General features: G+C 55.3%; 3 protein-coding genes across 3 annotated transcripts in view; 1 reads left to right on the top strand and 2 right to left on the bottom strand.

The window, feature by feature from the left end:
* On the bottom strand, nt 1-7,488 carry LOC118846374 (cytochrome b-c1 complex subunit 6, mitochondrial). The gene is made up of 4 exons (XM_036754829.1): nt 6,835-7,488; nt 1,580-1,627; nt 893-1,054; nt 1-236 (listed from the first exon to the last, which is right to left on the bottom strand). The coding sequence occupies exons 1-4, from the start codon at nt 6,883-6,885 to the stop codon at nt 204-206; spliced, it is 294 nt and encodes a 97-aa protein (XP_036610724.1). The 5' UTR covers nt 6,886-7,488; the 3' UTR covers nt 1-203.
* LRRC41 (leucine rich repeat containing 41) lies at nt 6,884-18,530 on the top strand. The gene is made up of 11 exons (XM_036755454.1): nt 6,884-7,093; nt 7,186-7,465; nt 10,496-10,582; nt 10,857-10,927; nt 11,691-12,687; nt 16,130-16,381; nt 16,907-17,071; nt 17,185-17,283; nt 17,538-17,660; nt 17,748-17,823; nt 17,912-18,530. Exons 1-11 carry the CDS (start codon nt 6,884-6,886, stop codon nt 18,135-18,137), a joined length of 2,586 nt encoding a protein of 861 aa, XP_036611349.1. The 3' UTR covers nt 18,138-18,530.
* Nucleotides 18,460-26,323, bottom strand: part of RAD54L (RAD54 like) — a 26,699-nt gene continuing 18,835 nt past the window's right edge. The window contains exons 10-18 of the mRNA XM_036754830.1: nt 25,797-25,923; nt 24,762-24,836; nt 24,115-24,245; nt 23,473-23,583; nt 21,578-21,701; nt 20,678-20,756; nt 19,757-19,936; nt 19,317-19,480; nt 18,460-19,101 (exon numbers count right to left, since the gene is read on the bottom strand). Coding sequence (XP_036610725.1) covers nt 18,900-19,101; nt 19,317-19,480; nt 19,757-19,936; nt 20,678-20,756; nt 21,578-21,701; nt 23,473-23,583; nt 24,115-24,245; nt 24,762-24,836; nt 25,797-25,923 — 1,193 coding nt within the window. The 3' untranslated portion in view covers nt 18,460-18,899. The remainder of the gene's footprint in view (nt 19,102-19,316; nt 19,481-19,756; nt 19,937-20,677; nt 20,757-21,577; nt 21,702-23,472; nt 23,584-24,114; nt 24,246-24,761; nt 24,837-25,796; nt 25,924-26,323) is intronic.

Genomic DNA, 26,323 nt, shown 5'->3' on the forward strand with positions numbered 1-26,323 from the left:
CACAGATGACTGGGTTTTATTCCAACGGAATTTCTGTGGGTCACATGGGCTCCAGGCCCAAGCCTAGGCCACAAAGCCTCATGCAGAATAACAGGACACACATACAGCAGTGTTTGCAATCCAGGGTGATTGTGATGGGAAATGATGCCGCTGAGTCACCCCGCAACGGGGCAAAGCCTGGAGCAGTTGGCACGGCCGGATGCTTATTTCACACTTTGAAAGAGTGTGTGAGCCACCTGGGGGGAGGAAAGGGGCAAGGTGAGCAAAGCTCCCACACAGGCACCTAATTCCAAAGACAAGGCTGGGCAGTGCTTCAAAGGAGGTGCCCGACACACAGTGGGAATGACCCCCCACCCCACATAAACACACAATGATAGTTAAAGTTAGGCTGGTCGACCTTCAGGCTGTGCCTGGGATGTGGACCCCTGTTTTATGGGTGAAAACACTGAAGCTCAGGGCAGGGGACTTGCCCAGGGTCACACAGGTAGAGGAGCTGAGGCCATATATGAACTCAGGCAGGTCTTCCAGGCTCCAAGTCCAGTGCTCTAACCACTGAATCACACAGCAGCACTGAGCATTACCTGGGGCCAGACACTGCTGGGCACTAAGGACACAGGTGAAAACCCAAGTAAGCAGCACTGCCCCTCAAGCTGCTGACATTAAAAGTCTGAGACCTAGGACCCCCCCCAGGTGTGATCTGGGTTCTCTGCTCCCCAGGCACGCATCTCCTGAGCTCTTCCTTGGCTCCAGCTGCTCCTGGTTATCCAGAATTCCAGGGAAGTCCTTAGTTCTAGAGACCTCAGGGGGAGAAGCTGAGGCCCAGGGAGGGGCTGGGGCAGCAGGAAGCCCCTGGGATGGGGCCACTGAGAAGGGGCTAGGATCTGTCACTCACACAGTGGTCTCGGGCATGCAGGAAGTCAAACAGCTCCTCGGTGCAGTCCTCCTCAGTGTGGGGGCTCGAGGATACTCGGTTCGTGCATGTCTCTAGCCGCTCTCGGGCTTTAACGCATTTCTCTATCTGTTCACAGTACTCCCTCACGGTGGTCAGGGGGTCCTTGGGAGACACGAGAGGCAGAGTCAGTGGTCCCTTGCTGCCCGCAGCCCACCACCCTCAACCTGGCCTCACCTAGAGCACGGGGGTGGGAGACCTCATTTAGGACTCCCCTTCCTGCTACTCAGAGGTGGTAGAATCTACAAGAGCGTGTCAGTCCCATCTGTGGGGACCTCCCAAGGTCCGTTACACAGAGCAGGCACTATTAGGAAGGGCTGGAGTTATTGTTACCTCTGGATTTGGGGCTCCCTTTGACCACGGTAGGCTCTGGGGCCTCAGCCGCTGCACTAGCAGCAGTTGGCACGGGGCAATGCCCCTCGGCCCAGCTGGCCGAGCGTTCTCCAGCTCCATGTGCCCCCCCTCCCACACCAGGCACCTCATCTGTTCTGCTATGAGGGCCACAAGGTCTTACACTTCCTCCCAGGATTCTCCCCTGCAGCACCAGGGGTTCCCTCTCCAAAACGCATTTACTGCAGCTTTAACCTTTAGCTTTTACAGGGATGGTTTCAATTGTAAAGTGGTTCTTACCACCAATTCTTGCTCTTCTTCCTCCTCTTCTTCTTCTTCTTCATCTTTCTACAAGAGAAAGGAGAGCCATCAGTGGCAGACAGTTCAACAGGGCCCCTGCTGCCATGGCACCTTATAGTTCACAGATCACTCTCCTCACAACAACACGTCACCATCCTTGGTCACCAAACCAGTCACAAAAAGGAGGCCTACAGCCCCAGGGTCCTGACTCCCAACCCCCAAGCTTGTGCTCTTGCCTACAAAAAGCCCGAAGCCTCACCCGCCGCCACTGCCACAGAAGGCACCACGCGCCATGACAACCTCCACATCAGACATTAACATGTGTTCCAAAAGGCAGACACTATGGCCCAGAGGCCAGAAATGTGAGTGAGCAGGAAATGTGTGTATCCAGTTAATTTACAAATGCCACAAAGTCACCACCAAACTCAACAGAAGCTAGTGGCTGCCTAGTACACAGGCCAACAACCAAGCTGACTCCTGAGGCCCTGTAAAAAACGAGGTTTAAGGAAAAGGCGTGACCATGCTCACAGCTAACATTTCTACAGTGCTCCCTCTGTGCCAGGCACTGTGGCATGCGCTTTATAACTATCGACTCATCTGATCCTCCTGACAACTCTGGGAGGCAGGTGCTATTGCTAAACACATTTTACAGACGAGGAAGATTAGGCAATGAAGTGCCCAGGGTCACATTTGTCCAAAGTCAAATTTGAACTCAGATCTTCTTGACTCCAGGCCCAGAAGTCTGTCAGGCAAAGAGAAAGCAGATGGGTAATGTAGAAAAATGGATGGACAAACATCCATACTGGGTGTGTGGAATAAGCCAAAGGGTGGGCTCTGGGCAGTGACAGTTATCGCAAAGCAACCTAAGTCCAGAGCATTTGTCAAACTCAGCCCAAGAGGGCCTACCACACACAAGGAGGTACAGACAAGAATGAGACCATGGATGCCCTCACCTAGACTCTCCTAGGGACAGGGCAGGAAGCACGGGGTGGTCTGAGGCCAGAGAGAACAAAGGACAAGTGAGAGAATCAAGAAATGCAGCACCAAAGTCAGCCTTGAAGGGAGGATTCTGAGAGGCAGGATGAGGAGCAAGTGATGGCCCCCCACGCAACAGCTGACTCTGGCACTGAGTGCCAGAATGTCGAAGGGTCTAGCGTGGCAAGAGTGGGCAATACAAGGAAGAGAAGATGAAACAACCAATCTAGAGAGCCTGCTACCATTGTATGTAGCAAAGAACCACAAAGGAAAAACGATGCCCATTTAGTGGGGGCCCGGCTGAACAAAGCTGTGGTGGAGCCGAAAGAGGGCCGGCCCTGGGGTCAGGAAGAGTCATCTTCTTGAGTTCAAATCTGGCCTCTGACACTTACTGTGTGACCCTGGGCAAGTCACTTCAACTGTAGAACAGAAATAACTGCACTTATCTTCCAGAGTTGTGAGGATCAGATGAGACATTTGTAAAGTGCTTTGCAAACTCTAAATCATTATGTCAATATGACCTGTTTGTAGCTCTAGGTATGGGAATATTAATGTGCTACAGGAGATGAACAGAAAAACAGAAGCACAAGACCCAAACTAAGGCAGAACAAAGCAAACACGAGAGACTATGCAGTGACCACAACACCATGAAATAGAAAGAATCTGATCTGTGGAATCACCAGCTTGTTCCCAGCGAGGCTCCGGGCTGCCAGACTAACTTCATTTCTGACCTGGGAGATGAGGAGGTTGCTTCACCTACATTCTAGCAAAGCTTTCCAGAAAGTATCTCAGACTATTCTCATGTAGATGAAGTGCTAAGGATTAGACAATACAATCCAATGGTTTAGCCCTCCATGCCAGGGTACAGGTTCTCATTTTTATTGGTAACTTGGAGGGAAGCCTAAGGAGCACACTCCTCAAACTGGTAGATGATCCAAAGCTGGGAGAGCTAACAGAACTGGACAACAAGCCACAGCACAGGCTTAAATCTATTAAGATGAAGTTCAATAGGGATGAAGGTCAATCTTAGGTACGAAAATCAATTTTAAACAAATAAGATGGTGGCCATTCTAAAGAGTATCTGGGGGTTTAATTAACTACAGGCTCGATGAATGTATGATGAGGAAACCCAAAGCACAAGTTCAGTCTTGGGCTGCATGAAGAGGGATTGAGCTCTCCTGATCAGATCAAATCTCATCAGGAGCCCTGGGTCCAGTTCTTGGCACCACATGTTTTAGGAGAATATTGACAAACTACAAGGGGAGAGAAGACAACCAGGAATGGTGAAGGTCTATGACACACGAGGACAAGTGGAAGGTAACAAGTGTCCTCAAGTACTGGCAGGGCCATCAGAGAAGAATCTTTGGCTCCAGAGGGCAGACCCTGAAGCCATGGGGGGAAATTCCAAAAAGACTCATTCAGGCTAAGGTGCCCCAAATCAGGCTGGGCTCTCCTGGGAGATCTTCAAGAGGCAGGAGGCCTGGGGTGGGGGGGAGGGAGGGAGAAACAGACCAGACAACCACTGCACTGCCTTCCTTTCTGACTCTCCAACGTGGGGACATGACACACTCGTTGACTGGAGTAATGCTGAGCTGAACTGCTTTCTTGTTTTCCTCTCAATTCTTTGTTACAAAGGATGGCTCACTGGGGAAGGAAGGTGATATCTATAAACATTTAAAACTGCCAGAACACCGAGAACTCCGAGTCACTTTCATGGCCATCTGGCTCTGGAGAACTGGGAACATGAACGTCCCTCCCCCTTCACTGCAGAAGGAGGGAACGAGAGTATGACATATTGCACAAATGGGCTGACAAGCTGTTTCTGCGGAATTGCTGCCCCCCCTTTTTAATGACAGAAGACTTATGGGAAAGGGAGATATATTTGGAAACCAATGTGAAGCAGAAACAAGACAACTGATTCAAAAAAAGACAAAAGGCCAGCCTGGGGAGCTTGTTTCTGAGCAACCAGGAGGCCTCAAGATGATGCTGGCACCCCCATGACATGGAGAACACATGAGGGGAGACACTGGAAGCAGCACCAACACCTTCCCCGGATGAGCTTCCAGGTGTAGCCAGCATTTCCAACATGGGGACAGCCTCGACAGCACTTCAAGCAGTGCTTGGTGTGGCCAGAATCCCTCCACCGGGGGCTCTCGCCCCAGTGCGTTATCTTGGACACCCCCAACCCTTCTCAGGCAGTTTCCCAGAGCACTGCAGCACCAATCCAGGAGAGGCTCCTGGTGCCCAGGCTTCCTAAAGGAACTCCCAGATCTTTGCAGCAACTTTTGGGGGCACAGACTTAGTGCCCTCAAGGTCAATCTCCCACTTTGCAGATAAACCCTCAAGCCCAGAGAAGGAAACAGCATTGCCCAAACATTCAAGAGCAGAGCTGGCATCTGACCCCAGATCCTGACTCATTCTGTAACTGCCCTCAGCATGTGAAGCCTTCTAAGCTTTGCCCCCCCCCCCCACTCCCCCAAGAGGGAGTTTTTCCTCTAAAATTCGTTTTGAGGAAAGGCCCCAGGCCAACATTTCCTCTCTTGATTTCTGCCCTGATGCCAGTCAGGTACTTTCCCCAACCCATCCTGCAGCCTCCTTTTATATGCTATCTTCCCATTAGAATGTAAGCACCTTGAGAGCAAGGGCTTTCTTTGTCTTGCAGTTCTATCTCCAGCATTTAGCAATCTCTAGCACACAGCAGGTGCCTAAATCAGTGCTTGTGGACCGTCTCTGCGCTCCCCAACCCTGCACTATACCATTCTGAATCAAATGCCTTTAAGGGAACAGGAGACATCTGGCTGAGAAAACATGAACCTTGGAGAGAGCAGCCGAGTGAAGAGGTCAGAGGCAGACCACTAGGGGCTGGAAGCAGCAAGCCCAGACAGCTTTTTCTAGGAGTTGACTGCAAAAGGGAGGAGACACACAGGGTAATAGCTGAGAGCTCTACCATGGTCTAGAAAGGGTTAAGCACAGGGGAGACTCAGGCAGCAGAGAATGAGTTAGTAGAGGAAAAGCAGAAGGGCCGGCGGTGAAAGGGGATGAGTGGGGGTGGGGCTGCAGAGAAGAAAGAAGGGAATGGGCTCAAGGGTGCAGAGGGTCGGCCTCCACCAGAAAGGCCACCTCTTCTTCAGCAACTGGAGGGAATGAATGGGAGATGACGTGGAGGGATTGTGAGATGAAGTGGAGAGCCTAATGAATGCTCTCAATGAAGCGGAGGGAGAGGTAATCAGCTGGTGGTGGGGAGGACGGGTGGAGTGGGAAGGAGGACAAAGAGGAGGCCGGGGAACAGCTGCTGGCGAGAGAGAATCAATCAGGGAGCAGGGGCTGGCTGGGACCGCAGAATAGAAATCTGCAGCATAATCCACTTAGTTAGGAGGGAGGCGGCTTTTTTTAACCTATTCAGAAATAAAAGAAATGAACGGTGGGAGGAACCTAGGACAGCGACTGGGAAAAGGATGGATGGTAAAATGACGGGGAGCAGGGGAGAATCCGGCGGAGAAATGAAGCCACAACGGGGGAGATGAGCAGGGGAAGGGGAGAGGCCACGGGGGACCCAGTGAGGACGAGCACGAGAAGCTGCGGGGGATGGCAAGGTCGGGACGCGCCCCCGCATGGAAGCTGGGGCTGCAGTGGGGGCGGGGCTGCAGGGGGAGGGGAGCCAGGGGCAGCAGCAGCAGCAGGCGGGCGGGCCCCGAGGGACCCAGGGCCTGGATGAAGATCCTTCGGCGAAGGTCACGCGGGGAGCCCCAGAGGAGAGCGGGGTCAGCAGGGTCAAAAGCTGCAGAGGGGGAGGGAAAGGTGATCACTCACACTCCCGCTGCTGAGCTTGCAGTCTGCTAGGACCCCCAAATCTTCTTCGGACACGCGGCCTCGAATCACGCGTCCCCGTGTTCACCGTCCTGCCCCTCTATAGGGCCCTGGGTCCACATCCCGCCTCTGCCACCTGCGCCTTCTTTGTGTGGCCTCTGGGCGAGGGAAGGTGGGCTGGACGATCCCCAAATAAGTTGTGGGCCCCGAGCCCCGCCCTCTCCCCTCCCCCACCCTATGGGCTGAGAGAGCCCTAGACCCTCTGCCAGGGCGACCGGGGAATGTGAACTGTTCCCCCACGCCTTGGGGCCACTCAGAACCTCGGATCCTTCCCTCGGCTGTCCCTCCCGTTAGAGAGGCCGACGGCCTGAAGTATCTCAAAGCGCTCTGGCAAAGGTGCAATTCCACCCCTTTCAGTGATGAGGATCCTGAGCCACAACCCCAAGGCTCCATTGCCCGCAGGGTTCCCTCACCTTCTTGGGGTTCCCGCCTTCCAGCGCCTTCTTATCACTCCCCCACACCATGTCTGGTGTCCGCTTGAGCTTCAGCAAGCCCGACTCCTCCTTGCTGGCCGAGAAGGACTCGCCAGGGTCACGGACCGGAAATCCAGTCCGCCACCGGAAGCAAAGTGGCCTTTTCCAACGGCACAGCTCAAAGGGGTGGACGACGCGACCGACTCTGCTTCTGGGGCCCCCCCTGCGCAGGAAGAGGATGGATTTCACGTATAACAGAGTATCTAACTGATCCTGCTAGCCAGGAACGAGCTCGCAGGCTCGTGGCCGCCCGAACAGCGGGACTGGCCTTTTGCTCCCCGCTCCCCGCAGAGTGCGTCCCGTGGTACGCCCCAACTTCATCAAAGATGGCGGCCGGCAGCTCCGCGCTTGCGCAGCCGCGAGCCACTGCTCAATATGGCGGCCCCCAGGCCTCGCGTCGTCAGCGCAAGCCTGGACCTGCGTGAGTCCGTAGCGGCGGCCGCCATGGAGGCCTCTTCCGGGGAAAGGCTACCCACGGCCGATTTAGAGCCCAGCGGCCCCCCAGCGCTGTTCGTCCTATGCGGCTGGGCCGTGAGCGCCAACATGGGCGTCCTGGAGAGCGGGGTGTGGGGTGAGTGAGGACTTGGGGAGGGGGAGGGGCAACGGATGGCCCATTACTATGGAAACCGGCGACCTCCGAGGGGCTCCAAGTAGCGCTCCCATGGAAACAAGAGGCGACCCAATTGGAGCCAGTGTCGAGTGCGGGCACTGTTGCCATGGAGACTGAGCCCAGAATCTGGAGCCAGCAAGAAGAGCCAAAGAGGCCTCCCGCTGTGGAGGCTCGTGGTCAGCACAGGACGCCCCCCCGTTAAAGGAGGGCTTTGATGAGCAGGGGAAGGGCCTGGAGTCCATTCTGTAGGAGGAGCCACAGTGTAGCCTGGGAAAGAAGACTCAGGGCAGACTTCCCTGGGGAGGAGGGCATCAGCCGGGCTCCCGGGGGCAGGACCGGGAGGAAGGTGGGGAAGCTCCAGGGAGACCCCTCCCTGAGAGCCAACCCAGCAGGGAAGATGCTACCTGGGGAGGGGGTAAGCCCCCAGCCTCCAGAGGCAATACAGTCACTCGTTGAGTATACTGTGATGTGATTCCTACTGAGATGCAGGGTGGACCGTCCTAAAATCAGAGTTTGAGAGATGGACAAAAGGACCCCATGACAAAGGCAGGAATGAGTGTCTTGCCCCTCTATTCTTTTGGAGATCCTACCTTAACCTTTGGGATTCTTCCCACCATCCACTGGCTTTATTGCTACTCACATGTTGCTGAACAAAACTGGGGAAAATCATGAAGCCTCAGGGAGCTGATGTTCTATGGAGGGGATATTTCATATGTGTGTGTTTGGGTTAGCCATGGACCCCTGATTTCATCGGTGTTTGGAACTCCCAGGAGAGCACCTTCCCCTTCTTGGTAACTTATAAGCTAGAAGTTTTCTAGAGCATTGAGTCTGCCTGCCTACACCCTCCATCTAGCTCCAGGCAGGCACAGAGAAGCTCCTGTGGATAATAATTTACAAGAACTCATTCATCACTTCCATCTTGCCATACCTTTCCCGTTAAAGTGATTCTGAACCTCCAACTGCTGTTCTTTAAAACTTCCTTCTCCATCCTCTGTTAAACATTCTCTTATTCCCATTCCCCTCAACCCAAACTTCATCCTCTGAATCTCCCCAACCCTTCTGTGCCTGCTCCCTACATAATAAACTTACTTTCGTCTTAAATCTTTTCCCCTATCTTGTAGTGCACTCACTGAGATCTGGGTCCCTCTTGCTAATTATACAGCCTTCCTGGCATCTCTTCCCAACACTGGTCTTGGTAGGGGACTGAATATTCCCTGCTCTCCATTTTCATTTGCCACTCTTCCTCTTTTGTCATCACTCAGTAACATCTCCTTCTTTGAGATTCGTTCAATCAATATCTGTCACCCAATCAAGATCCTGCTATTTGTTGTCTACAGAACCCCACTATACTCCACTCTTCAGTAAGCTCAGTGCCGGCCTCACAGTCTCTTTCCTCCCCAGCTCCTGCTCTCAAACTAGGAGAGTTTAATGTATGTATTGATATTCTCCCAAATACCCTAACCTCACTTTTCCTCATCTTACTCAATTCCCATGCCCTCCTCCTCCACCCCACCTCAGCCGTACACAAAGACAGTCACATCCTTGATGTCACCATCACCTGGCAGTGATGTTTGTGAACTCTGAAATTCTTGTATCGATCATAATCTGTTGTGATTCCCTCTCCCATACCTCCAGTCCTTCAGTCTCTTGATTCTTAGACCTGCACTGGCTTACTCTCTTCCTATCCCTATCTTGACCCCTTAGTGCTCCAGTTCACACTTTTTCTCTTGAGTCCCTTGCCCCTTTATTCTTTTGGAGATCCTACCCTAACCACTGGGATTCTTCCCACCATCCACTGGCTTTATTGCTACTCATATGTTGCTGAACAAAGCTGGAGAAAATCATGAAAGCGGAGTGAGTGGGTCCACTACAGATTTATGTTACATAAGCTCAGCTGAGTCCTACCTGCTGCTCAGCAGTCCTACTACACCTCCAAACCTCTTTTGGCCCCCCTTCCCCTCATCCTCTCAGCTGAGAATCCTGGCTCCTATTTACTGAAAAAATTGAAGTCATTCACCAAGAGTTCCTTCTCCCTGCCTCGTAATCTTACAAAGATGCCTCTGTCACTGTCTCCTTCACCTCTCTCAGAGATGGGGCCCTTCTCCCGGCTAAAGCAAACTCCTCTGCCCCCACAAGGGACTCTGCTCCCTCCCACCTCTTCCTCTCTCACTTATCTTCAGTCTCTCCCTGTGTACTGATTACTGCCCACAAACAGGCCGTGTCTCCCCTCTCCTTGAAACCCCCTCCCATGATCTCTCCATCCTTTTAGGGCTAAGCTCCTCAATTTCCTTTCACTGTCTTCTAAGTCCTTTGGGTCTGGCTTCTGGCCTCATCCTTCAACCCAGACTGTTCTCCCCAAAGTCATTGAGAAGTTACTGATTGCTTAATCAAGCGGAGGCCTTTGGCCTTAGTAGTCACCTTCTTCTCTTGCTTTTCATGATAGTCATGGCTGGGAGGGGCTCCAGAGCTGGAAAGATCAAGGAAGGCCTCATGCAGGAGTGGTGCTGGAGCTGAGCTCGAAAGAAAACTAGAAATTCTGAGAGTTGGAGGTGAGGGAGAAGAGCATTCCAGACACTGGGTGCAGGAGACAGGAAGTTGTGTGAGGGGAAAAGCAGGAAGCTGCTTTGGCGTGTCTGTTCACACATCATATCAGCTCCTTGAGAGCAGAGGCCACAGCAGCTTTTTGTTTTCGTCCCTATGACCCCAGTGCCAGCACACAGTAGGTGCTCAAAGTGCTGGTGCAGATGTACTCAGCAGTCTCTCTAGGAGGAGGATGACTGGCAGAACCTCAGAGGGGATGGGGCCTGGGGCCTCTGGCCAAGCGTCCCCTTTTGACACCTCTGAAGGTGCTTCACAAGTGCAGAGGTGGGTGCAGGGTCGGGGCTCTTTCCCCTCTAAGGCGCCCCCTCCTGAAAGCAGGCAAGTGTGGAAGCAAGATGCATGGAAAGGGGCCCTGCCTCCAAGCCTAGCACTTTGTCTTGGTTTTCCCAGCTCTTCCAGGTCCCATACTTCAAGGCATCTTACCGCTGCTCAATATCTATTACCTGGAGAGGGCTGAGCACACAGCCCAGAAGAAAGGTGAGCTGTCATTGTCACCCCACATTGAAAGGTTGGGTTTGTCCTCTGGCAGGTAACAGCCATACTCTTCTCCTGGGTAGCACATGAGGCTGTTGGAATGGATGGGGCAGACCTGGCTATCCCTATAGCCATTCCCCAGGAGGGAGCTGAGAAAAGGCACTAGCAGGGGCATGGAGTGGGTAGAGAGTGGCACTGGACACCAGGGATAGCTGCCCGCCCAAGTCTAAGGGGCCTCTGGGAGTGACAGGATGCATGGCTTTTCTGCTCCCAACAGGCCTATCTACACAGGCCATCTGGCATCAACTCTGGGACGATGTGATGAGGACAAGGCCACCCCGTTCTGAGGTGAGGGGAGGGTCTTCTGCCAACCCCTCCTGGCACTGATGTGGTATGGAGCCATGCCAACTAAATTTGGCCTGATGATGGTTAAGGGAGACAGCCCAGCTCAGGGCAGGGCAGGGATGCATCCAAATAGCAGCTTCCAGGGAACACAGGCCCCTTCCTCCACATACTTTTGCTCCAGTCATGGGCACTGACAGATCCATCCCTGAGAGAGCAAGGCAGCACTGCCAGGGCCATGCTCAAAGGCATGGCAGCCTCATGCACCCTGCACAATGGGCTGGGAACACAGCAGGGTTGAGAATGAGCAGAGGAGCTCCAAGATCATGGGTTTGGGTCAGAAGCTGCTTTAGGAAATGAGAGCTTGTTAGAGCTTCGAGTTGACATTGCCCCATGGCACAGCTTCAGATGTTGCTGTGCCCAGTACGGACTCCTGGGCTGGGGCTGAGGCTTTTAACTGAGGGCCACTGTCCAAGCCAGCAGAACTCAGGGAGAGGGCAAACTCAAAAGTCTCTTCCTTCCAACAACCCTATGCCTTGGGAGTGTTAAGCAGTGTTTCCTCTATTTCACAGATGAAGATACTGAGGCTCAAGGAACTGAGGTCCTTGGCCCAGACCAGCAGGTGTTAGAGCTGGGGTTCAAGACTGGATCTGCGCCAGGGCAAGGGGCTAGATTGGGTGGCCCCACCCTGGGAGCCAGGCGTTGTCTGGCACAGCCTGGTCCATAGGGGCTCAACCTTACCTGTCTGTCTCTCCCCATCTGGCCGCAGAGTGTGCCCTGCTGGCGGACCAAGTTCCTGGAGACCTTCTTCTGCCACGTGCTCCGAGGGACCCTGGACCCTGTGTGTGACTGGCGCCTCCAGGACAGCCGCTTCTCGGCCCTCCAGCACAGCGCACCCTATGTCACTCAGCTCACCATCTGCAATGCACTGCAGGGAGTGGGGGAGCTGGTGGCCCAGGCCCAGCAGGAGGTTCTGCAGACCCTGGCCCACTCCTTGCACACCCTCAAGTTCCGGCACTTGCTCTTTTCTGATGGGGCTGCTCACCAGGCCCTGCGGAAGCTGCTGCACCGGCTCATCCACCATGGGGTTGTCCAGCACGTGTCCATGTACTCCTGGCCTGTGCCTGAGACCGCACTGTTCATACTCATCCTCACCATGAGTGCAGGGCTCTGGCAGCCAGCCCCCTGTGATGGGCCTTGCAGTCTGTGTAAGGAGGACTCCCCAGCGCAAGCCTCAGCTCTCAATGAGCCTGCTTTCCTTCTGGGGCCTGGCTGGCCACACCGGGATACTGCAGAGCGGTCAGCGGCTGCCCTGATGGCCACTCGGTGGGAGAGTGAGGCCAGGGAGGCTCAAGAACAGGCCATGCTTGTTCAAGAGAGCCGGACGCTGAGTGAAGCAGGCTCCGGAAATCCTGCTGCCCCATCATCAGGCCTTCGGACTACAGCCAGCTCAGCCCTGCAGCCCCAGGTGGCTCCCAGGAGGAAAAGTCCCTGCCTTCATCCCTGGCAAGGGCAAGGTACCGAGCCCGACGACCTCTATGACTTTGTCTTCCTCATTGGCAGTGAAAGGGAGGAGCAGGAGGAGAAGCAGAACCCTGTGCCCTCTGGGCTGTGGGACCTTCCATCTCCAGACTCCGCCCAGCGCTTCCGCAGTATCTCGGCTCTGGAGCTGTTCACCATCCCGCTGTCCGCAGAGTCAACCCGTGTCCTGTGCCACCTGCTGCGCTCCTGGGTGTCTTTGGAGAAACTCACCCTCTCCTATAACGGTAAGGCACTCTGGCAGGGCCGATGCTCTGTGGAGCACTGGTCATAAACCAAGCCCCAGGAGGCTGGCAGAGAACACAAGGAGGACCCCCACACTCCGGGGTGCCGGAGCATTCAAAGGGCCTTCCCTGGGATAACCCTCCCTGTCTTCACTTGCCCACACTCAGGTCAGGAAGAGCTGAAGCAGCAGAACCAGCATCTGGCTCCTGCCCCTGGCCCTGAGAGTCTCTTGCAGCAGTTCAGTGATGATCAAGGCAGGGGGTGCTCAGTCTAGGTTAGGGTCACTCCATCCCGTTTGATCCTAAGGCTCTCCTTCCATGAACCTGAAGGCTGTTTCTTCCACTGCTTATGGTGTCACCCTCCATGTCTAAGTTTCGTGCATCCCTGTGGACATGTCTCAGTATGTGCTGCCAGATGCCGGTCCAGACCTTGTTTCTGTCAGACCACTTTGTCTGGGGCCTGTTGGCTTCTCTGCTTTTAGTTCCTGGCTCACCTCCCTCCAGGCCCTGAGTGGGCCTGACCCACCCATGTCTGTAGCATTCTGAGGGTTGGAGTGCCTTCGACCCCACCCACCACCCCCGGGAGATTTCGGGGCAGGGAAAACATGTATGGTTAGCCCCATTGTACAGAAAGTGGAGGCTCCGAGGGGGCAGGGAGTGGGTTGAGGCCAAGTCTGGTGACCTCTTCACTAGGTTAGATGACCTCTCAGAAGCAAACTCTGACTTTTCTTCTCTTGCTTCAAGGCCCAGTTCAGGAGTCAGTTCCCCAGGAGTGAGGGTGCTTTCCACTTCACCCTGCCTTTAAAAATAAATAAGACTCATCTGTGTCTAGGTTGTAGTTCCCAGTAGAATAAGGTCCTGAGAACAAGCCCCACTTTGTTTCTCTTGTGATTTCACTAGTTTAGAGAACTCCTAAGGAGGTGACACCCCCCTGCCAAGTAATGCAGGGGGCACCTCTCCGGCAACTTGTAGCCTCAGAGGATTGCCAGGAACTCCTGAGAAGTGAAGGGATTTGTCAGAGGGGTCTGCATGATTGACCAATCAGTTATTGTCTTTGTCCACATATCCCTTGGCACAGAACCAGCCACAGTATATGATTAATGAATGTTTGTGAAAATGAATGGAAGGGACTGGACAGAGCTGCCCCCTTCACCTGTTTGGTCCCTTTGGATTAAGATCTACCCATCCAAAGCCACATGCAGGTGATGGGTCTCATTCCACTGATGAGTGAGACTTTCAAGATCCAATCATCCTCCTTATAATGGACCTTTACTGACTTTGGACTTGATGTTAGGCCTGGGCTCTACCCAGTTTGGGGAAAATTCTGCACTATCCTGCTGCTTCTTTCTCGGGATACTGAGTCTCATGTTACTCTAGGGACTCAGGGACGGCTTCAGGCTGGGGACCTGCAGGTTTTCCATGCTCCCAAAGTGGTAGTCACATTAGAAGTAAAGTCAAATTATTGCCCTCTTGGTCTGACCTGAGTTGGGTCTGCATAATCCTCCTGTGGGCTTGCCCCTAGTTGGAAGTCCCAGTAGACTACTGCTGGATTCAACCACTTTCAGCTGATTAGAAAGCTCTGCCAGTTCAATGGGACTAAACCACAGGCTCCTCCCCAATCTGGAATTCTTGCCCTGGGTGTTCTACTACAGAACAGACTGAGCTGGAGGCTGGGAGCCCCACAGCCACTGTTGGCTTCTGAGCTTGTTCCTCCCTCAGTTCACAGTCCAGCCTGTCATCCCTCCTTCCCCTGGTATACTCTCTCCCTCCCCTTCAGTCCCCCTAGGGTCTGGACCTGGAACTGAGTAGTGAACAAAAGAGCTGCCAGTTGGTCCTGTCCCCATAGCCTACACGAGCTTCCCCTTGAATGGGCCTGGACCCTCTTGGTCTGGGGTATGGCCTCAGTCCTTTTTCATTTCCTGCACACTGGAATGCCCCCGCCCCCCGGCCAGATCCTGACCCTGGTGTTTATAGGCCTGTCTTCCGTTGCTGAGAAAGGTGACACGTTGTGACTAATTCTTGGATTTTCTTGATCACGGCTTGGTCTAATGATCTCAGTCCTTCATCTCAGAGTAGGAATTGTGTTGGGGAGCTGAGCTATTCCCAGTTCTCTGCCCTCTCTGTCCATCCTCCATCTCTTTACTCAAGTGGCTCTCCATTCTCCTTGAGTATTTGGAGAGGTGAGAGGCATTTCTCAAGTTCCTCCCCCTTCTCTTCTGGAAGTATAGGCCTACCCTTCCTGCACACCCAACAGCTCCTTGGTCAGCCACTGCAGACTTTTCTTCTTTCAGACAGTGGCAATAAGGACTTCTGGGTGGTGGCTGCCATGGCATGATACCTGTTGGCTCCACCTGCCAGCTCCCCACTAGAATTTAAGTTCCCCGAGTGAGTTGCCTGAGTTTTGAACCGGTCTCCCCAGGATCTAGCACAGAGTGGGTGGTCGTGTGTCTCCCCTACATGCAGCCAGCTCTAGGCCTGGTGAGCTAGATCATAGGAGTCTGTTTTGGTGCCACACTGAAAAGGCAGCTTTGGATGTCTCTGTGGTCCCGTGCGCAGGGTTCTCCAAGCTGGCTGTAGGAAGCTCGGCACAGATCCCCACCCTGAAGGAGAGTTTGCATTGCACAGATTAAACGCCTGCTTTGGGTGTATGAAAAAAAAACCCACAAGAGAAAACTTCCTCAGCCCTGAGGGAGTTTCCATGCTGCTTGGGATATGTATGGGGGGGGGGGGGGGCAGGGCGTGGATAAGACACAGACACTCCCAGCATCACTGAGGAGGGGATGCTGACAGCCAAGGAGCTGAGGGCCAGTGGCTTTCTGATTCAGAGAGAAGCCCTGGAAAGACCATCCCTGCCATCCTAGGTGGGCAAGAGTGCCCGACTAGAGCCAAGAAGCTTCTTGGGACACTGCTCTGTGGGCCTGGAGGGAGAAGCCAAGATCAGATCCTGCCTCCAGTGTTTTCTGGCTGTGAACTTTGGGAAAATCCCAACCTCTGAGTCTCACAGTTCCTCACCTGTAAGATGGGGACAGCTGTACCACCTACCTCACAGGGCTGTTTGGGGGAAAGTACTTTGTAAACCTCAGAGTGCCGGATAAATAAGTTATTGATTCATGCTTCCTATCAGGGTCTCAGATCAGGCAATAGTAGCCATAGGGACCTGGAGAGAAGGGATCCCTACTGGGACCCTTGCCTCTGGTGCCAGCTGAGGCAATTTAGTGGTGCAGGAGATAGGATGCTGGGCCTGGAGTGAGGAAGACCCAACATTTATGAGCTGTGTGACCCTTCGAGCCACTTCACTGCATCAGTTTCCTCAACTGTGAAACAGAGATGATAATGGGACCTACCCCCCAGGGTTGTTCTGAGCATCACATGAGATACTTGTAAAGTGCTTAGCACAGTGCTTGGCCTGCACACAGTAGGTGCTTAATGCTTCCTTCCACTGCAGGACTAGGCTCCAATATCTTCCACCTCTTGGAGGGTCTGCAGGCCCTATCAGCCCAGGCCAACTGCTGCCTCCGCTCCTTCCACTTCACTGACCTCTTCTCTCCTCTGTCTGTGTTGGAGCTGGCCCACACCACCCTCAGGGTCCTGCCCAGGCTGCGCTCCCTAGCCATCCGGATTGACCATCTGAGCCCGGATGACAGTCCCCGAGCCCCTGGGAACTCCAGTCCTGGGACGGGGCAAGAGGACATTCCAGGTGAGGGGATTGTAAAATGGGGGAATTTGGGCAGGCCAGAAGCCTCTGATCCTCAACACACCACCAAGGACAAGTAAGGTGAGTCACAGTGACCTCTGCCCTCAAGAGACCCCTTTTAGTGTTAAATGCTGGATATGGTTGGAAAGTCGAGACCCAGAGCTACAAGGGACCCCAGAAGCTGTCAGGTAGGACCCTTGGCAGATAAGCAAACAAGCTTCCGAGTGCTGAAGGGGCAGTGCCTGGGGAGGTCTGTGCCCTACTCCATGCCTCTAAGGTGGGGTGGCCACCTGGGTCTGGGGACCCCGTTGTCTTGGATGGAGGATTGTGATTTGATGATCATTTCTGCCAGTTAAGCCCCTATACAACTCTGCAGGGTCCAAGCTTCAGGACTGTCCTGGGGGGCCCACATGGCAGGTGCTGTCCCACCCCCAACCCGTGTGTAAGGAGGTCCTGGGCTGCAGGCCGACTGTCCTGGAGGCAGAGGCTGCTGGCTGCAGCCCTCCACCCTTCCTCTCTTTTTGGCAGAGAACTGCTTGGAGCAGCTGGAGCTGGGCTTTCCCCGAAGGCCGCAGGCCAGCAAGTGCCTGTGCCGGGTCCTGGAGGCATTGCCTGCCCTGCAGCAGCTGGCCCTAGACAGTGCTACCTTCACCTCTCCCAGGGAACTGGGGCTGGTGCTCCAGACACTGCGAGGTATCACCCTGCATGGGGGAGGGGATGGACAGGGTGCTGAGGACTCAGGGTCCCCAGCGTGGGCTGCCCTACTCAGCCCCACAGGCTGCCTGCCCTCTGCCTCTACCCTCCAGAATGCAACCCAGCCCTACAGAAGCTGAGCTTCCACGACATGAACCTTGCTGACTGCCAGAAGGAAGTGCTCTTGCTGTTCCAGGACCCCACCCTCCAAGGTGAGCTGGAGAACCGGGAATAGGGCAAGAGGGGATAAATCATGGGACCTACAGTCAGGAAGAACTGGGTTCAAACCCCACCTCACATGCTTATTAGCTGTGTGACCTTGGACAAATCACCCTCTCTGTGCCTCAGTTTACCCATCTGTAAAATGAATGGGTTGGACTCAGCTCTAAATTTACTCTGTATAATGGGGTAAGAAGCTGTGGCCTGAGAGCAGGCTGGCCCACGTGTCCCTCTGGCTTTCCCACAGAGCTCACCCTATCCTTCTGCCGTCTGCTAGAGAAGCGCCGGACCCACTTTCTGCCCAAGCTGGTCACAGCCATGAAGAGCAATTCCACTCTGAAGAGCTTCCGGCTGCCAGGCAACCGCCTTGGTGAGTGTAGTGGGACTGACCAGGGCTGATCCAGGAAGGGCTGGGCGGCTTGACCTCCTGGGAGACCTGGCCTCTCTCCTTCTCCAGGGAGCTCAGGCCTCATGGCACTGGCTGAGATCTTCTCCAGTGACTCCTCCTCTTCCCTCTGCCAGCTGGACATCAGGTATGTGATGGGAGCAGGGTAAGCAGGCCCCACCTCCCCTTCCTTTAGGGCTCCCTCCCTGACTCCAATCCTCTCCTCCCCATCCCAGCTCCAACTGCATCAAGCCAGATGGACTTCTTGAATTTGCCAAGCAGCTGGAGCAGAGTCACCCAAGCCGTGGGACCTTCGGTCACCTCTGCCTCTTCCAGAACTGGCTGGATCAGGACCCTGGCATAGCTCAGGAGGCCATTGGCCGGCTACGGGCTACATTCAGTGTGGTTAGTGACACGTGGGACTCCTCCCAGGCCTTTGCCGACTATGTTGGTATGATGTGACTATGGCCTTCCTGGGATATAAAGGCCCCTAACCTAGATTAGGGCCCATAGGATTCCAGCAACACTTCTCTCCAACCCCTGCTCACACCAGAGCTTGAGGGGTAGGGTATGGCACCAGAGACCCAAGTTCTGGCCCAGGAGATTGACCTCATCCTCAGTAGGGAAAGAGAAAGCAGGCAGGCCCTGCTGTGCTCAGGGTCAGAGGACCTCAGGGATCAAGGAGAAAAGTGACCCCCAGAGCCACCCTCCCTCCCCAGGAGTACCTGACTGTGGCCTGGATCCACCCAGAGCCCACACCCTGCTCTTGACTCTGCCACTAGAGAGTTTTTAATTCCTTTATTATTTCTTTGTGCCTTTTTTACATTTTTAAAAATAAAAAATCTATTCTGCCTAGCTGACTCTTCCTCCAGTTTTGGGCAGTGATGGCAGGAGTGGTCTAGGCTGGGCAGCTCTGGCTTCTGGTGCAGCAAGCATAGGCTTTCTGTTCAGACTAGCCTGGGTGGCTGTAGGCATTCAATGGACTGGACCAGCCTGGCCCTGGCCTCAGCCCCAGCCTAGGCCCAATCTAATCCCAGCTCCAGCCCCCCAACCCTAACCCAGGCCCAGTTCAGCCTTGAACTAGGCCCAGTCTAGCCCCTTAGCTTTCCAGCCTCAGCCTGACCTAGGCCCAATCCAGTCCCAGCTCCAACCCCAGTCCAGCCCTGAGCTAGGCCCAGTCCAGCCACTCAGCTTTCCAGCCCCAATCAGGCCCAGTCCCAGGGCTCAAAGGACCCCACGCTGTTCCTCATGTGAGCGCTGGTGGAAGGCAAAGGTCACTGCAGCATCCCAAGCTGCCAGCAGCACAGCATCTGGGAGCCCCCTCTTGTCTGCACTGTGGTGCCACTGGGCCAAGTCAGAGGTGCAGTCAGAGCCCTCAGCAGGAGGCCGGACCTGCCGCCCATTCACGCAGCGACGACAGCGCAGTCTGCAAAGACACAATGCAGTGCTACCAGCTAGGCTCTGGCCTCCCCAGCCCACAGTACCCCCGACCACAGCCCAGGCCTGTGGCAGACTATAGACAACCCCCAGGAGCACATCCCGGCTTCCCTGCACCCAGGCCCAGGTGGGGAGTGTTGACTCCATGCTCAGACCTGGCTTCCCAGGAGGCGGCAGGCTCTCCTCCTCTCCCCACCTCCTTACTTGTCATGAGTGTCGCTTGGTGTGATCTCGTTGAGGGTGAACAGCTCCCGAAGCTCCCCTAGGGAGAAGTGGCGCTCCACATCCTGCTCTTCATCCACCACACAGCTGCTCAGAGCCTTCTTGTGAGTCTGTCGCTGAAAGATCTTCTCCTCAATTGTCCCAGCCTGGGAGTAGAGGGGGCAGGGGGAGTCACCTCTTCATCCATCCCCACCCATTTGGGGGTCTCGTCTGCTGAGACAGAGGCCATCAAGAGGCTTAAGTGTGACCTCCACAGGGCAGCCAGAGATGGCATGAGCCTGGGCAGTAGCAAAGAACTCATGGCCAAGAGGGAACATGATGGCACCAAGGAAGAGGACACTGATACAAGGCGTTCCCAGCCTCCTAGCCCAGAGCTCTTCCCCACCCAAGGGCTGAGGCCTTGAAGGCCAGGCAGAGCTCACCGAGAGCAGGCGGTAGATGTAGCAGGTCTTCTTCTGGCCATCACGCCACACACGGGCCATGGCCTGCTCGTCATTAGCAGGATTCCAGTCGGGGTCAAACATGACAAGCCTGTTGGCCCCGATAAGGTTGAGGCCACAGCCACCAGCCTTGCTACTCAGCATGAAGATGAAGTCTGGGCTCTGGGGAGACAGGGGAAGGGCCTGTTGCAGCATGCTGGGCTGCAGAGCCCTCTGGACACAGGTGCACTGACAGCTAGTAAGGCCCTCTAGAGAAAGCTCAACCGCCACAGAAGAAACATAGCACACAGCCAGTCACATCCCCCCCTGAGCCTTCCCTCAGCTGGAAGCAAGCAGGAAGGGCTCCCATCTAAGCCACCTGTTACCTGAAGAGCAACTGTGGCCCTCCATGACAGGGAGCTCACTACCTCACAACAGAGCTCTATGAAGCCTCCACCTGCCCCTCTAGGGCCAGGTAGAACATGTCTGATTCCCCTTGCCCCATGACATCTCTTTGGATATTAAAGGCAGCTTGCATGTCTTCCCTGCCCCCTCCCCCCAAGTATCTTCTTCCAGTCTTTTCCTGACCAAGGGATCTGGGGGTAGGTCCTAGTAGCTGGGGAGGCCAAGAAAGACTCCATGTGGATCCAAATGCAGGCACCCACTTGCAGCCTTGTTAACAAAGTCACAAGATGCCCCCAGACCTGGCCTCCCCACAGTGGCCACAGCCTGGGACTACACTGAATGAGCCTGGCCTCTCAGCCCTCATTACCCCCCAGTCTGTCTCAAGGCCATCTCTGTCCCTGTGGGGAGGCCCCTGAGCCTGGGCACATTTCTGCTCTCCCTTGTAGCACCCTGGTGGTGAGGCATACTGCCCCCTGCCCCCAAGGGGCCAGCTCCAGGTGGGTCTGCCTGCCCACTCACCGAGGGGTTGTTGAACCTCTCCACAACCTTGGCTCGTTTCTTGATGGACATGGTGCCATCCAGGCGAACATAGAGATACCTGTGCCCAGGGCAGGGGAAAGGACAAAGGTCAGCTCATCAAGGGAAGGTGCCCAGAGCCCAAGCCGGGGTTGGAGCCCTGGCCCGGGGCTGGCAAGCCTGCCCGGGTTGTGATCACATAGGGATGGGGGGGGGGGGGGCCGTGTTGCCCAGTATGGTCCTTTCCCATGCTGGGAGGGTATAAACGATCCTAGCTCTGCCAGGTGACACAGACACTGGTTGCCATTTCTTCACTGATAGGACACAAGGAAAGCAGAAATGTAAGAGGAGGAGTGTGGCGATAAGAGGGAGGGCACAGGAACAGCCGCTGAAGAACAGGGAGGTCTCTCCAGAAATAAAAGCTGTTCTGAAGTGTCTGAGGCAGTCACAGAACAAGCAGACTGGCTCAGCTTGGCCCCAGAACCAATGGGAGGTAGGTTTCAGATAGTCTACAACAGAAGGTGCTGCCTGTCAGTGGAATGCGCTCACGCAGACTGGGGAGCCTCTGGCCCCGGGAAGGAGGTGTCATGGTGAGCTGAGATATGGTGGGTCCTGAGATCCTAGGCTCCATGCCAGTCACAAGACCCTGCCTGATCACTGATGGGAAGGGCCATGTAGCCCTGGCATCACAGGACCCTGACCTGACCCGCTCTGGGCAAAGTGGGACCATAGGGAAGTCACTTTGTCCAGTCATGGGCTCTATGAGACACACAATAGTGGGTTCTGCCAAACAGAAGGGTCTGAGCCCTGGAACCAAGGGTTCAGAGGGGCCCATTCCAAACTAACTCGCATAAGGCTGGTCCCACTGGGTCAGGCCTGGCCCAGGCGGATTCCAGGACGCACCTCCTAAGCCGGCAGAGCTTCTCAAACAGGTCCAGGGTCTGGGTGTAATTGGACACCAGGACGACCTTGTCACTGCTGGTCCTTCGTGTCACAGCCAGAATATAGTCCAAGACCAGCATCTTCCCTGGGGAAAGACCCAAGCCAGGGGAACTTGAAAAGGTCCCAAGTACAGCCAGGCCCCCATAGCGGAGGAGTCCAGGGCCCAGACCCAACACTTCCAATTAACTTCAGGAAAACCACAGCAGGAAAGCCAGAGCCTCCATCGGGAGGCATGCGCCCCACACCCACTCTGCCATCACCTGGCTGCTGCATGACCTCGCCCTTCCTGGCTGCCTGAGGCTCAAGTTGTTCATCTATAGAATAACTTGTTGGCCTGGGTCAGGGCATCGATAGATGGGGCAGGGGGAGGGCAGCCCATGAATGTGGATGGGAAAAAAGTCACCTCGTTATTGTCACTTACCTCCAACTGAAATTGGGTATTGCCTTCAAGTATTTATGCATTTACAAATGGGATTCTGCTCAAAGTCCCTTGGGCTTTCCCAGGCTGCTCTGCCAAAGGGACCCAGGACACAAAGGTTAAGAACTCCTGAACCGGAGGACCGCTAAAGTACCTTCCGCTGTGAAATCAACCAACACTTATTAAGGACCTACTGTGTGCTGGCCCAGTGCTGGGCTGATGTGAAGGAGAGAGCCAAAAGGGAGACTCCAGTCTCTGCCCTCAGGGAGACGTAAGTACAGGCCCAGAATGATGAGGTAGGGATCAAGGGCACTAGCATCTGGGGGCACAGAAAGGCCTCATCGAGCTGGTGGTGCCTGAGCTACAGCTCAGAGGAAGTGAGGGATTGTGGGAGGCCAAGGTGAGGAGGGCAGAGCCAGGAGTCGGGAGATGAATGGTTGTGTAGGAGGCACAGAGAAAAGGCCAGTTGGGTATGTAGGAAGAACAGTGACACGTAATAAGGGGCCTAGCTGTGAAGGGCCTTAAAAGCTAAACTGAGGCCCCTATATGTGATGCCGGAGATTTAAGAGGGAGTCCCTGGAGGTCAGCCCTGCACTTTACACAGCTGAGCAGAGGATGGGTTGGGATAGGAGAGAATGCAGGACAGGAGGCCACTCAGGAGGCCAATGCAATCATCCAGGCAAGAGGGGACAAGGGTCTGAACCAGAGCGCTGAGCCCAGGAGCATATACAAGGTCAGCCCATGCAAGAGGCTCTAGGCTTGAGCTGTGCTACCCCTGAGGCTCTCTCTAAGCAAGCCTTCAAGCCAGTTGCCCACAATGGCTGGCAGTGATGCCCACGAAAGGGTCCACCCCACCCCCCACTCCCCAAGGGCCAAAGAAGCCCCTTCCAGCAGTCAAGGCCTCAGGGCACTGAGGAGTCTCCTGGGGGTGGTACCTCTGTACCCTCTGTAGCAATGGCCTCTCCCCTCCCTCCAGTCCCTCCTGCACCTTGTCTCTGGAACTGTACCAGCCTCTTCTCTGAAGGGACTTAAGTTCAGGCATTTCAAAATCTAAGGACTTTTCATTCAAAAACTCAGAAGCATCCGCAAAAAAAAGCAAAGCCAAGGAGGCCAGTGATTAGGTTCAGACTTAGAGCCGGATGAGCCTTTACACTCACCCAGTCCAGCCTCCCATTTTAGAAAAGGACCTGAAGCTGGGGGTGGGGGGAAGGGAGAGGAGGTGGAAGGAAAGACCACACAGGGCACAGCTGGAAATCAAACCCAGGCCCCCAGAATCTGAACTGAGGGCTCTGTCCAGCTGCCTCCCCATCCAGGCCTCAACCCTACCTGTTTTCCTGCTCAGCAAGACAGTCCTTGAAGTGGATGATGCAAGGCAAGGCTGCCCCCTGCCTGCCCCCTCAGGCCTCCTCAAGGTGACAGGGGACAGGGGAGCACTTACCTGAGAGCTGTGGCTCCACCGACTTGCAGCTGTAGCCAGAGGGAAACAAGTCGAGAGCTCCCGCAAAGCCTTCTTCCTCCTCCACACACTTCTCATAGATCAGGCCTGGGTCTGAGAATCCAGAACACCAACCCAGTGTTCAGAAGCATCCCCCTCAGCAGGTGCCCACAGGCACAGCCCCCCTGCCCCTGGAGAAGGCCCATCAGGAGGCCCGCAGTGCTCAGAGTCTGGCTGCCATGCCCCAGCCCCAAGCCCTGAGCCCCACCCCATCTGGTGCCACTGAAGGTGTTTTCTGTGGCTCAAACTTGTCTCCCCAACACAGAAGCTCTGCCAAGGGCACCTCAGCGGCCCAACAGGGAACCAGTGGCACTGACTGAGAAGGGGGCGGCAGGGAGAGAACAGCACACTCAGAACCATGCTTAAGGACAATCCCTGTGGCACCAGTGTGGAGGATGGACTGGAGGGGAGGGAGGCTGGAGGCAGGAGGTGATGGGGGCCTGAGCTGAGGCCGCAGTTATGGGAGTAGAGGGAAAGGGCTGCAAGCTAGAGCTGCTGAGATCTGTACTGAATGGGGGGAGGGCTCGTGAAGCCGGGAGGCTGAACTAGAGCCACGGGCCAGGGACAGCCAGGAGGCGCACTCACGGTTACACAGCTTCTTCAGGGATGTGATGGAGGACAAGGAGGACACGCTCATCTTGCCCGCTCTCAGCTCCTCCACGGGCTTGGCTTGTTTGAGAAACCGTCTATACAGCTCAGTCTGCAGCGGAGTCAGCCTGCAGCGCAGGAGAGCTCGGGGTTGGGGAGGATCCTGAGTGGTGCCCTGGTCTCCCCACAGCAGCCATTCCCGAGCACCAGCGGGCCTCCAGGAGCCTGGCGGCCCAGTCCCGTGCCTTCAGGGAGCAGAGGGCAGCAAAGGCCCCTTGTGCCCAGGGGCCTGGCGAGAGCCTTGGTGAACTGGAGAGGGGACACCGAGGCACAGAGATCTACAGCCACACAGCACAGAACGAGAACCCTCTACCCCCTCTTCCATCATTCACAGACACTGGTATCTGTGTTTAGACTTTGAGATGAGCAGAGTTTTTTTCTTAAGATGGTCTTGGGCCCATAGGATGGAGAGCTGGAGCCAAGGATGGTCACCAGCTTAATGGCTGAGCCTGGACTCCAGAGCCCTGGCGATCCCAGCCCACAGTGGTTGGCACTCTGCCCCAGGTTGCAGCACAAAGGAGCCCCCTGGATTGTGGGCTCCAGGACAGCAGGCCTGGGCTGTAGGGGCCTGGCACACAGCATACCTGCAGCAGACCACCTGCTCAATTTTCACGGGCAGGTACTTGGAGAGGATGTCCGAAGTTCTCCGGATCAGACACCTACAATAGAGACATCAGGACCATCAGAGAGCAGCAGGGTGGGGGGCCTCTGCCTCAGCTCCAGGGCTGCCCCAGGTCTGGGACAATCAAAGCCCCCAGAGCTCAGCCTTCCCCAGTGACAGCGACAAAGGGCACCACCCCCAGCCTTTATCAACTTTGACCCTCACAAAGCACCCAGTACAGGCACTCCAGGCCCTGTGGCTTTACAGATGAAGAAGCCCAAGCTCAGAGAGATTACAGCCTGAGACACTAAGGCCACTGAGGCAGGTCCCAAGCCTGGGTCTCCCCCGATCCAAAGTCCAGCACACTACCCACCACCCCACACTGCCCCAACTGCCATCCAAAAAAGCCACGTCTGCAGGGCTGGGAGCTGCTAAAGCCCCTGTTCTCTCTAGGCCCCATCTGCTAGTGCCTTCCCCTCTGAGATCACCACCTGCTGAGGCAGATAAAGAGCTGTTTCCACCTTGTCTCCCCTGCCAGACTGTGGGCAAGGACCATCTTTGCCTTTCTTTGCCCCGCTAGAAGTTCCTGTAGTGCCTGGCACACAGCAGGCACTTAATAAATGGACCTCAGTCTCCTTACTTGTGAAATGAGGGGGTTGGGCCAGCTCGAGAGAGATGGTGCTATGGCAGTGAACACAGCCCAGGCTGGCAGGGCAGGGGGAGGGTCATCCCACTGCCCCGGTACCCCTCATCTGGAAGACAAGGCAGGCCAGGCCAGAGAGCTCTAGCAGCATTTCTGCCAACACCTGTTCACTTCTAGCCATGGAGAGCCTCCCCAAGCCTGCTCCTCCCCAGGGAGGATGGCGCCCAGGCTCACCCTGGCCTCGAGCATTACCTACTCCTCCCTCAGGAGGACACCACCCATGCTCACCCTGGCCCACCCTGCCAGGAGGTGCCCCCAGAGACGACAGACACTCGGCCCCTGCCTGGGTCCGGTGAGCAGGCCCAGGCACATCACCTGTTCACGATGCTGACAAGCTCTCGGAGACGTTCCTCCCCCTTCTGCCTGGCTTCTTCACTCGCATCAGCATCTCTGCCCTTTAAAATGGGCAGCTCAAAGTGCTTTTTGAATTCCTGGGCTGTCCCTAATGACAGGGGAGAGCAGGATGAATCCCGTCAGCTGGGGGCCCCGAAGGGGCTTCTTGACATGCACCTCAGCCCCAGGCTTCTGAGAAGACAGACAGACAGACAGACAGCAGGACTGGACAAGATCCCATCCTCTTCCTCCCTCTCAACCATCAATGCACAGCCCAGGAGAACAAGAACAGCCCCAAGTCCTGTGGCACCCCATCAGAACAGCAGCAAGGTGCAGGAAGCCACAACCCTTCTGAGATTTCCCCTGCGGCCTTCCTTTTCTTAGGACCAGAGGATGGGAAGGAACCTGAAAGCCTGAGCCAACTCCCTCATCCTCCAGGTGAGAAATAAGCTTTGCCTAAGCCCACAGAAGCGAGAAGCAGAAACAGGGTTGAGCTCCGCTCCTCTGAT

Source organism: Trichosurus vulpecula, chromosome 4 (genome assembly GCF_011100635.1).
Source record: "Trichosurus vulpecula isolate mTriVul1 chromosome 4, mTriVul1.pri, whole genome shotgun sequence".
Taxonomy (NCBI): Eukaryota; Metazoa; Chordata; class Mammalia; order Diprotodontia; family Phalangeridae; genus Trichosurus; species Trichosurus vulpecula.

Bases quoted from the DNA above. Each gene is read 5' to 3' on its own strand.
- LRRC41 (XM_036755454.1), top strand. From the start codon at position 6,884: ATGTCTGGTGTCCGCTTGAGCTTCAGCAAGCCCGACTCCTCCTTGCTG. The intron at 17,072-17,184 runs GTATCACCCTGC...TCTACCCTCCAG, and splicing joins GGTGCTCCAGACACTGCGAG to AATGCAACCCAGCCCTACAG. The intron at 17,661-17,747 runs GTGAGTGTAGTG...CTCCTTCTCCAG, and splicing joins GCTGCCAGGCAACCGCCTTG to GGAGCTCAGGCCTCATGGCA.
- LOC118846374 (XM_036754829.1), bottom strand. From the start codon at position 6,885: ATGGTGTGGGGGAGTGATAAGAAGGCGCTGGAAGGCGGGAACCCCAAG. The intron at 1,628-6,834 runs GTGAGGGAACCC...TTTCTCTTGTAG, and splicing joins AAGGCGGGAACCCCAAGAAG to AAAGATGAAGAAGAAGAAGA. The intron at 237-892 runs GTGAGTGACAGA...TCCTCCCCCCAG, and splicing joins TGCATGCCCGAGACCACTGT to GTGGCTCACACACTCTTTCA.